We start from the raw sequence: 12,335 nt of genomic DNA on the forward strand, positions 1-12,335 counted from the left end.
ATAATTTGGGGATACTGCAGAAGAGTTACCAACAGGACATAACCTCGAATGCTGAGCTTCCAGCAAGCAGGATAATAATAATAATACGGGTGCATACTCAAAAAATCTATAGCAGAAGAGGGGAATTTAGTACGAAATAGATAATTTTCATTACAATTTTCTTTCCAAAAACTTGAATAGGAGAAAGTTGGAGTGTGACGTAAACAGGAAAAGTAAGCTAAGAAAGAAATAAGCAAAGAAAATTCGAATATGAACCAATGATACTCAGCATCTGGTAGGAAAGAATAACACAACATTCGTTGCATTCCAGTGCAACCTCCCGAAAAAAGAAATAATAATAATAATAGGTTTAGGCTTCTATATATGTACCCATAAACTTCTCACAAGCTAACTTAGTAGTACACATGTAAGTTTTGACTTTAATTTTATAAAATTAAACAATAAAATAAATTTTTATATTGGTTTTATTACACGAACTTAACTTTCAAACGCATACAAATGCAAAGCACTGATTTACAGGTGAAAACCAAAACATGTTCCTTATGAAAATTGAAAGAAAGAAGAACTATCTTTGCAGAACAGTTAAGTACTTGTAAATTTGGTTTTCCATCTTGAATAACAAACAAAATATCTTGTTTATGGTTTAAATGAACGTTCGTCATGTCAAACCAAACTTTAAAAGGTGAATATTTTATAAAGCGTCACATTCAAATAGATTCCAAAAATAGTAATTTCATGAATTATCCGGTTATAATCATGTTATTTGTGATAAAAATTCAACATATATTTACTGTAACTTGTTGCTCATTTGAGATGCTGTGGCGACTGTGGCGATTGTAACTGGCATTTCCGATCTTAGGTTCCCTATCTCAAAATACTTACAATGGAATTCTCAACCATCTGTATAAAGACCATCCAACTAGTAAAACGTTACTACGTTTGGATAAATTTCTGATTACTCTTTTAATGGCAATTTTAAGATGGCGAATCTAATGAAACTATTTTTTAAACATATCCGTCTATGGGGACGAGAAAAATGACCTCAAAGATGGGATATTTGAGGTAGTGCTTATGCCAACAATAAAAGGGTCCATGGTTAGATACATTTCTAATTGCGCTTTTTATACTAATCTAAGAATCCTGAATCCACTGGAACTCTTTTCAAACATATCCGCCACCCATGGAGCCACGAGAAAAATTAACTCAAAGTTGAGATTTTACATTTAATTTCGAACAGTGGTTCCGCATTTGAAAATGCTTGTTTCCTCATTATTTATCCTTCTTTGGATAACTAATGATTGAAATGATTTCTTTAGATATAGTTATCAGTACTTCGAACTGGATTTTTATTGTTTGATTAAAATGCATATCCCAACAGGGGAACGAAGCAGTCATAATTTATGCCAAAGAACTGAGTATCTCACGGACCTCTCATGTCAGGAACATGAAACTCGGTATATAAACTCATTAAAGGTAAACGTACACATGTTCCAGAGTTTAATTTTTTTTCTTACAATCTGGAAACAAATACTGCGACGGTAAAACACCTCGAATCACCCCTACGTGGGTAGGATGGGGTGACATGTAATAATTATGAAGAACGACTGATATTAGTGTCGAATCTAAAGTTTTCGGATTCGCTAAGATGAACAGTGATACTCACAAGGCCGTTTAATTCTAAGTTCAGCCCCTAGTGGGGTAAACATCCCTAGTAGGCCTATCTTTATGAGGTTGGAAGGGGATCACATTTAAAGGTAATCAATTGCAAACGAAAAATTATACAAATATCAGTGTATCCATAGTTTTCCGGGTCGCTAAGATTTGATCCTGAGTTTAGCGTTCATTTCAGCATCAATGCTATATGAGACGTGGACCTACAACTTAACGTGGGTTCCGAACCGCATAAGCTCCCCCTCGGAATCTAGCTCGGGTCTCTAGGAGAAAGGCGTCTATGCTAAACGTTTAACAACGAGAGGGGTCGCTGAGATGAATAGTGACTCCCGATCCCGTACTATGTAAGACCCTACGAGGTTGGAAGGAGGTGATAAACATAGCTGAAAGCTACTGACATTATTGTCGAATCAATAGTTTACGGAATCGCTGAAAAATGAATAGTGATACTCTAGATGCCGTTTAAGTCCCAGTTCAACCTCCATTAGCATGTGAGTGAGAACAAGTGTTGTAATGTGTGTTTCGTACTTTTCCGCTATCCTTCGTGACGACGTGTGTGAGCGTATCAAAGCCGTGCGATGGATGGAAATATTTTCACTACTTGATTTTCTATATTTAAAAATATACTGTATATATAAAATACTGGGCTACGGTATTAGCAAACGGGCTATGGAAGTCTGAGGTAATCACGGAATTAAAAAAAAAAAAAAAAAAAAAAAAAAATTTGGCCACCCCTGTGTTAAAGAATTGAGGACACCATGAAGTTTAAATATGTTTTTAAAAAGTTACATATTAAGTTTTTGTAGATGAGAACGAGAGTAGGAGCTGGAAAGTATGAAGGGCTATCGCAGTAAGGAAAAGCACCTCTGTTTACCTTCTCATTGCACTGCTCAAGCCCACAACTCTGCCATTTGCAAAAATTAGAGGTTAACATATTTACAAAAAGCTACAAAGGTAAAGAATATTACTTGAAAAGAAAACTAATAACTGTTAAAAGCTGAGAATTTAGATGTAACAGCGCACTGGCCCTACAAAATCTCAGTGCACTCACAAAGTCGGCCATTCCACATCCACAAGCAGTATCAATCTATGTAGGCACTAGCCGACAGAAAGTTGCAAATAGTTCCATTCCAATCTAAGTAATACTATTTCAATTCAGACACGCAAGGAAAGAACGTATTTTACACAGTTCATTCCCCGTAGGACAACAGTACATCACTATTCCCAAAACAGGTTACTGTTATTTAACATCTTAAGTTACCTCCAGAGTATCAAAGACGGATTGATCAAAGATGAAGTCCAATGATAAAGAGTCACAGCCAATTAATCACTACAGTTGAACCACGGGGCAAAGTTCGAAAGAATTCATGCTGACATATAATTCTAAAATTCACATTTTTCAGTTTCTCGATTATTCCAAATAATCTCTCAGTCCACCCACCTAATCCTCTACATCACCCACATGGAGATGTAAACGTTACATATTGATATTTTTCAATCACAATCAACAGAAATTTTCAATCACTTGTAAAATATTTCAATGTTCCATGTTAACTAGGAACAAAATTTAATCTCTTCCGTAAATATTATTGTTACTGCAGTCGTTGTGTAAAAAATGTTCTTGAAACTTTGTGTCTACATATGTTGACAGTGTGAGAATTACAAGGGTAATGAGGAGGAAATCTCCTTTAGTTATAGAAACATCCAGTATTGGCAAAGGGGATTTCCCCCTCAACTCATTTGTAATTCGCATACTATCAACAGATGTAGACACGAAGTTTCAAGAACATTTATTAAGCAACGACTGTCGTCAAGGGCGCCGATTCTGGGGGGAGGCTGGGCCCTCCAAACTCATGTGGGCCCCATGTATTTTTATGAATGTGTATTTTTATTTGTATTTTTTTACTGTTACATGTATTGATGTATGTATTTTTTTTATGAATGCCCCCCCCCCCTAAATTTACAGAGAAATCGGCGCCGTTGACTCTCTCAACCATAATACAACTCGTGATATCAGTATATTTACGGAATAGATTAAATTTTCTTGCTGGCTAACATGGAACATTGAAAGATTTGCAAGTGATTTCAAAATTTCTATTGTTTTATTCATTATAAACACATGGTGAATTAATATTTTACTTATAGTTACAAATGGCTACTTTATTGGTTGAAGCAAAAAAAAAAAAAGTTTGATTCCAACGGGAATCGAACCCGGGACCCTTTGCATGTGTGTCGCACACTTTACTCACCCTGCCATCCCGTTACTTGATAAATTTGCACGTCGTACAGAATGTGTGTCGAGTAGAAAACTTTTTGAAGACTGTTTTTCTGCGTTAATTTTGCCCATTGCGCTCTCCCAGTTTGTAATATTAACTCTTTAAATGTGCATTAGCACCTCGCAAATAATGGCCCCGAAGTTCACTTACCAAAGTCTGCCTTCTTGTGAGTCTAATTTGCAGAAAGGCATTTCATTCACACACGACAAAAACTAAAAACATTTCGTGAAGTTGACAATCTGCTAGGAAGTGCATTAAAGTGTTAGCCTGGATTAAACAGTAACGCCACGTTGCGGAAAATAGCATGAATTGAAAGGAATACTTTCACTTTTACTGGTACCTGCGACAAAATAATATCTTTCATTCGAAATAGGAGTTTACTTTCAAAAACCCGCCGTTGGAATATCGTTTGCTTACGTAATAAATATTACATTTGAATTATTTTACCATGTATCAGTTCGTGTTGAGTGAATTACAGTTTAGTTTCTCCACACCCATTTGATGACTCATGCTTTACGTGTTTATATACATACGTTTTAAATGATCAATGATCATGCTGGAGCAAGTGAACTTGGTCATCGTCATATCAAAAATGGACTGAAATCTTTAACAAACTACACAATTGCCCTTTACGGTAAAGGAGAAGGGTGATTATTGAAAGTGAATGGTTATAGAAGAATAGGTGGAATGAGAATGTGGAAGGAAACAATCTCAAGTAAACCCAAGGACACAATGTTATCCACCAGAAACATGGCCCGGGAGTTTAAAACCAATATTTCTGACCGTTCTGGCACACTAATCGAATGTAAGTTCGGAACTCGCATCATAATTCGTATGATGGTAGTACCTTAATAACGCAAAATTAAACAAAGTATATCGTATTTTAGATTACAATTAATGAGCCAAGAACTCTGACAATGTACTGATTTAGCCATTTCATATTGTACACGAGACTTCAGGAGAAAGCTTGAATCCACTTAACATTCAATATTCACAATTTTTAATTCAGATTTGTATAATGTGGCAATACCCTTTGCTTCAGTAGTAAGCGCTCTACAATTATACTACCGTGTAATGATGTTTCAATTTGGTGGAAGTGACTAAAAGCAACTTGTAGTGTGTTCTCTGTTTTGCTATGCAACGAGAATGGTAGTGATACGAAAAATGAAATGAAAATGAAATCTTTAAGTTTTACCTCTCACGGTTCTGTCGGTTAGGCTAAAGGAGACGGTGATGATGAGAAATGAATGAAATGGTGGAATGAAGAAAGTGGGAGAACCCCGATAAAACCCACGAGCACGGTGTTTGTCCACCACAAAGTCCACACGGCGCGAGCTGGGATCGAACCAGGGACCCCAAGCGCCGGAGGTGAACGCTCTACCACTGAGCCACCGCGCCCCGAGGTAGTGATACGAGTTTGTGTTTGTATACAATCGGTAGTTGTTTCTATATTCCTTTCTTTCTCCTTCGTAACGCGTATGTAACGATCTGTTATCTGAATAGTGGCTGTTAACTACGTTTGCAGAATGAATTCCCTAGGATTGGAGGAATTACAAGATGCTGTGTTACAACTTCCTGCATTCCATATGGGACAATTATCAGTTACTTTTATTTATTTAAGATCTTCAATGTCTTCCATTCTTTTCTGCTTCCACTTTCTACGATCCTAGTGAAAAATAATTAACATATTAATATTTCACTACTCTGATCGACTATTTCTAATTTGGATTACTTTATGCACAAATACCAACTACCAAGTTAAACCCACACAATATGTACCAACATTATCTGATGCTTTAATTGGTCTGTTTGTGGTGTGTTATCTGAAGCAAGATATGCACTATCGCTACATTTATACCAGAAGCTATCAAAAATAATGAAAGAACTTAAACTTTTCTGGAATAACCCTAAAAATGTTATAGAGTGTTGAATAAACACGGATACATGCTGTTTTACTCGTAACCCGGAAATGCATGTAGTATTACGAGTTTGAAGGTTGTAGTGCATCTGGAATATAGGATTACATGCTCAATGATTCTTATTTCTACCTTACTACATTGGTTAGAAACACGTCACCTGAGTTAAGTCCTTCACACCTAGTCTTTCTTTATAAAGGAATGATGTATCCGTACACTTTCCAAGTCTTGACAACCTTATTCGTACTCTGCAGCAATTCAAATAAGTATAAATATACAAAATTTGCCACTTCAGAAAGGAAGGGTAATATGTAAGGAAATAGTTTATATAAGCGTCTAGCTCAAGCACTAATGCAGGTACATCATAGGAATAATCGTTCCACTGCGATACCATTAAACTTCAAATATGTAAATACTAGAGATGCAGAAAAGCTGGCTATTTGGAATCGATGGTTTTTTGCATTTTGGAAATTTTGTTTTTTTCATTTTCATGATTTTTCTATTTGAACAGCTTTCTTATAGTACGCACTAAAGTTAAACAAGATTTCATGACCTAAATACCATATTTCGCTCTGGAATTCACCATCATGATGGATGGAGCACATGTTTTATGAATTAAAGTAAACATACAGTACGTAATATTTGAGGGCAATTGTAGAGGATATTTAACTTCATTTTAACTTCTGAGTTATCGACATATTTTTTCTTCTCTACGTTATTTCTTTTTTAGTCATCCGTGTTTTATTTCTTAGAGATTAGTAGGCCTACTCTAGCTTCTAGCACATAAGTTAAACTTATGTTTTTCAATATATCCGTCAGAGCGTACGTTTGTTAGTATATCTAGCAGACCGTACTTTCACATTTTTGTTATGCTGTAGCTGTGCAATGATTTAGCAATATCTTCCGGATACAACCTTGAATACAGTTTTATAGAAATAATCAGTAGCGGATTCAGAAAAGTATTTAGGGAGATGTTTCTCTGCTTAATGTTTGTTTTTTCTAAAATTTCCTAATTTTTATTTGGGAGTTTATGAGAACAAGCATAACTAATATTTCGTTTTGTTTGTATATTCAGCAATAACCTTCCGGATACAACCTAGAAAAAAATTTTATACTGATATCAGTGGCGGATTTAGAAAAGTAGTTTGGGAGGGTTTTTCCGTATTAATGTTTAGTTTATCTAAAAATTCCTAATTTTTATTTGAGGAGAGCTTGAAGTTTATGACTAAAGGCATAACAAATATATAGATTGTTTTAGAAATTCCGTAATTTCGGGATACAGACTTCAATCTGTAAGACATCCCCACCCTAACCCCCTTCGAAAATCCGTCACTGCTGGTAATTAGTAATAACAACGATTTAAAAACGATAAAGGAAGTCGGCCAGGATTCACAGTACACGCACTATCTATACATTTACAGATGCAATTACGAAAAACTTTTGTCAAAATGCTCGAATTCGAGGTTGAATCCCGGATTTCCCAATAGAAGTGCAAAAACTAACCACTCACTCATGGTTGTTGTGCAGTTGTGCTTAACCTTAATATATTCCCTCTCTCTACGGCTTATGGAATCCGAAGGTTCAATGCCGCGTTCACAAAAGCTCTCCACTGACTTCTATCCTTAACCAACTGGATCAAGTTTTTACTTTGTATTCCTATTTCTGGGAGATCCATCTTAATATTGTCCTCCCATCTGCCCCTAGGTTTTCCTAATGAACGTTTTCCGATCGGATTTCCAGTTAAAACTTTGAAAGCGTTCCTACCTTCTTCCATTCTGGCTGCATGACCTGCCCCCGTGAGCCTCCTAGACTTGATGATCGTAACGATGTTTGGTAAACCGTACAAATTATACAGTTCGTTATGAAGTTTCCCTCATTCCCGTTCCTCTTGTGTCCGAATATTCCTCTCAGGATTTTATTCTCAAATACTTTCAGTCTGCGTTCTTCCCCCAAGCGACTACGCTTCACAACCATAAAACAACAGGCATGATTATCGTTTTATATATTTTAAGCTTTAAATTCCTCGATAGAATCCGCGACGACAAAATACTTTGAACTAAATAATAACACGAATTTCCTGATTTCAGTTGACATTTAATTTCTTTGTGGATATGATTTTGGTCTGGTAATATTGATCCTAGATATTTGAAAGCATCCACTTTGTCGAAAGTATTATTTGATATTTTAACGCATCCACAATTTGCCGTATTACGATCCCGGTGAACTTCCATGTATTTAGTTTTCTCTACATTTACTTCTAAACCAATGTCGCTGCAAGCGTTTAGTAAGGCCTATGCATTTCTTTCTATTGTTCTCCTATCATCCCATATTAAATTTACATCATCAGCATACGCCATAGCCTGGTGGATACCATTTAGCTCTAGGGCCTGGTTGCTATCTTTAATTTTTCTTATAGCGTACTCCGGAACAATGCTGAATAATAATGGCGATATCGCATCTCCTTGTTTCAGACCATTCTGGACGTTGAAGCTCAAGGACAAAATTTTTTCTACTCGGACTTCACTCTGGGATTCATTTAAACACACATTTTAATTAATCTAACTAGCTTTTACGGTATTCCGAATTCTGTAAGAACTGTATAATACTTCCCTCCTATCCGAGTCGTAAACCTTTTTAAAATCAATAAACAGCTGATGTACTGGGTAATATATTCCCATTTGTTTTCGAGTATTTATCGAATAGTAAATATCTGGTCGATAGTTGATCGATTTCCCAAAATCCACACTGATACTCTCCAATAATTTCATCTGCGTATGGAATCAATCTTGTTAATATAATGTTAAGAGAAATGCCTCGCTAATTATTACAATAAGTTTTGTCGCCTTTCTTGTGAATTGAAACTGTGATTGATTATTTCCACTCTTCTTAAATGTGCTCCATAGTTTTAACAAAAAAGTTGAATTCCTGTCGTTAATAATAATTCAGAAACCTTCAGGACTAAGTAAATCGTGATGGTGGTTATAAGCCTAGGAACCACACGATCAGATGAAAGGTCCATTACGCATATGATCCATGAACAGAAAATTCGGTACTTGCCCAATTCTAAACAAGCTTAAGGAACAGTCAGTGCATTATAGAATTCGGAATTTTACCGATTTTGCAGATCCGAAGCATCTAATAGGTGGTAACAGATTATTACGTACGTAATCAATGAATGAAAAATTTGTTCGAAATATCCATACAATGCATATGAAAATTAAAACTTAAAAGTTTCAAGAATGTGCAGAACCACCCGAAATCAAGCTCTTGATGTGCAGCCTTTAAGATTATCATATAAATGTATTTCTCTCATGTTTTATTTTATTTTGTTTCAGAAAGAGAATGTGTGATATTTTGAAGTAAAAATACTACATACAATTTTGCTAGTTATTTGTGTATCCTTTTTTGAAATAAAAGTATTTACTTTTGTGTATAAGAGGTTAAAAATTATTACATCTATTGGTTAATCCTTAGGAATTCATAATGTAAATATGTTAAGAAGTTTTAAAAATCCTTTTGAAATTCATGATTTATTTTAGATTTTCTATTATTACCTACATCAACCACTAATTAAATGAGTTTTTGTGCTGTAGAGAAGCGAAACAAAGTCTCCTTTATCAATTTAAAGCAAAATTTTGAAAAAAGACCAAAATTTCCCAAGCAAAAAAGCGAAGCAGAAAAAACACGAGTTTTTTTTTTCCCCGAGCCCTTGCGTCTCTAGTAAATACAAATGCAAATATTACAATAGACGATCTTTGTGTCGCAGAGTAGTTCCACTATTTTACACGTTGAAATTCTGATTTCTTTATTCGTGAGGAAACTCATTGCTTTTATCCTAGAAAGGGTCTCTTAACGAATTCCTCGGTGCAATTCACTTTAAGAAGACCTGACCGTTTTGCGTGTAAATACTGCGTCCGGAAAAATATTATGTAAAAACGCAAACCAACCTATGCTAGGTGGCCACAAAAATGCAGGTATGATATCTGAGTCAGGACATGAGTGCAATAGGAGGCCCCGAGCGGTACTGAGCAGGTTCGTTCGTAGGAAACCGGTAGCGATGATACCGATAAAAACACTACGTTACGTACCTTCTCTATGAAAAAAAAAAAGCAATTTTTACTGCCGACTTTTGCCAATGACATTTCACACCATCAACATAATGTTCATATTTGAAAATGTAACTCTTTCTCCATTTCTTTATTTTCAGTGCCTTCCTACATTTGCAACACTTTCTGCTCAATTTCAATAATACGTGCCGTTCCACACAACGTTATCACTGTTATTTCTCACAAAGAAAGGTCGTTATAAAACTCACAATAGAAATGTCATATCCATCACATGCAACCAGGATCTTTGACTGCTGGGAATTAATTAGGGTTCACTCGAGCAGACGGTTCTACCAAATAGAAAATTTATAGGTAAAATACGATGTGAAACATTTTTCGTGAAGGAATGAGAGTGTGAATATAAGCAATTACTGTCAGTGCACAGCATATTGAAATGAATTTCGAGTGATAGTGAAAGTATTGTATGTGTAAATGTGCTCTTCCAATATCGTCCATTATGAATATACCTCTCCGTCGCTGACACGCCTGCTCCCTAAGAACGCACCCACTCGCTTCCACTCGGGCCCCATCTGCTGCGCTCCTGCCCAAGCTCGATTAGACAGCATTCGTGCTTTTAGTAGCCACCTAGTACAAGGTTTGTTCAAGTTTTACGCACTTTAGTTTTTATGCTATACTTAAACACTGAACTTATACTGAGCCTTCCTATAGACAATCTGCAAGTAGTAAAGTAGCTCCTAATTTAGCACATGCTCTGCTAAAAGAAATACAAAGCCTTAACCTGACCTGAAATTGTAAGAAATGTGTCAAAATTTGGTAGAACCGTCTGGTCGAGTAATACCTGAATATTTTATGTATTTTTCCACTATCCTCGTTTATGGGCATACCCCCAGCGCTAACGCGCCTGCTCCTTACAGACGCACCCCCTGCTACGTTCCTGCCATGACTCGGTTAGATAGCATTCGTGCTTTTTAGTGGCCACCTAGCACAAGTTAGTTCGTGGTTTATGGACTAGCCCCTTGTGCGTGTTCTGCAAAAAGAAACCTTAAAATGCAATATATGTGTGAACATTTGGTAGAATCATCTGCTCGAGTATGCCATTCTTTGCTTAAAATTCGTACTTTCTTCCTATATTTTGTTTGGCCTATGTTTAGCAGAAGGGGTTGAGCTCTTTTCTCTAAATATTTTACAATTTGGTAATTTCTGTTCACATTCGGTTAGTTTAGGCTAGCTGAGGTTAGTTTATGTGGAATTAGTGTAGGGGTCGCGCATAATTTTACAAAAAATGATAGAAGTTTCGCTTATTTCTATAATATTAGGTAAGTTTAGGTTAGCTTAGATTAGTTTATGTTAGATTAGGTTAAGTTACGTTACGTCTAAGTACTTGCATCATTCATTTCTCCTATAAATTTTGTTTTTTACGTGCTTCTGGACCCCTTGTACTAAACATACTCCTTTTGTTTTTGATGGTTTAGGCTACGTTGCATTACGTTAGTTCTTAGTAATCACACTTAACGTTACATAAACTCATTTCTCCTGTAAACATGATGATTTTACCTGATTTTGGCCTCCCAGTTCCTAAATTATCCCGCTTGCCTGTAGTGACTAACCATATAGCGGTGCACTTTTCACATGACAATTTTTTGGTGAATCAGCTTTTAGGTATATTAATCTATATGCAATCATTGAGAAGGCGTCCAGAAATTAAAACTATAGGATGCATTATTATATTATGTAAACAAAGACAAACAAAGAATTTCATAAGATTGCAATCGTAATTCGCAAGCTTCCAGGCTCCGACAACTGTATTTCGTCACGTACAGCTCCTGTAACTAATAACATGTTTATCCTTTGAACATAATCATACACACCCACATGGTTAACATAAATAAAATGAAAAACGAAACACTTTTCAAAATTGTCGCCTACCTCGCTGTTTACAATAAGACATGTTCCATAATATCCCTTTAAGTTACACTTTAACGCTTTTCACTCTTTGCGTTCAGTAAAATAATAAAAAAGTTATTTCGCAGGGACCAGTAAGTTTGTATTGCTTATCATGCCGGCAAAAATATTGAACCACATGCTGTAATATGGTTTGGTAATTTCCTTCGCTGGTGACAGTGATATTCTTATCCTCTATTCATGCGGAAGGAAACCTCCGGGAATGTTTATGAAGCTGTGGAACAAACCGTGTTACCTTTCACAAAATTTGCGGAAAGCAATACAAATTAAAACGTAAAACTGATATACGGGAAGCATAAACTAAACTGCGGATTATGAGTTGCGTTGACCATTATAGAAGAAGACTGAGAGTCCCATTTCATACCGGGGTTCTAATTCCGCAACAGATTAGGTAAAGGAAATGCTAAATTTTGCATTTAAGCTTGCGATAATCCCATATTGCT

At 35.9% G+C, this 12,335-nt stretch overlaps 1 protein-coding gene across 1 annotated transcript in view; it reads right to left on the bottom strand.

The window, feature by feature from the left end:
- LOC145688285 (mitochondrial intermembrane space import and assembly protein 40-like) overlaps window positions 1–12,052 on the bottom strand; it is a 28,315-nt gene extending 16,263 nt beyond the window's left edge. Inside the window, exon 1 of the mRNA XM_081762278.1 lies at window positions 11,857–12,052. Within this exon, the coding sequence (XP_081618404.1) occupies window positions 11,857–11,878 (22 nt within the window). The 5' untranslated portion in view covers window positions 11,879–12,052. The remainder of the gene's footprint in view (window positions 1–11,856) is intronic.
- Between the last annotated feature and the right edge of the window lie 283 nt (window positions 12,053–12,335).

The sequence above is a fragment of the Thermobia domestica genome, chromosome 6 (assembly GCF_964235325.1).
Source record: "Thermobia domestica chromosome 6, izTheDome1.hap1.1, whole genome shotgun sequence".
Lineage (NCBI taxonomy): Eukaryota > Metazoa > Arthropoda > Insecta > Zygentoma > Lepismatidae > Thermobia > Thermobia domestica.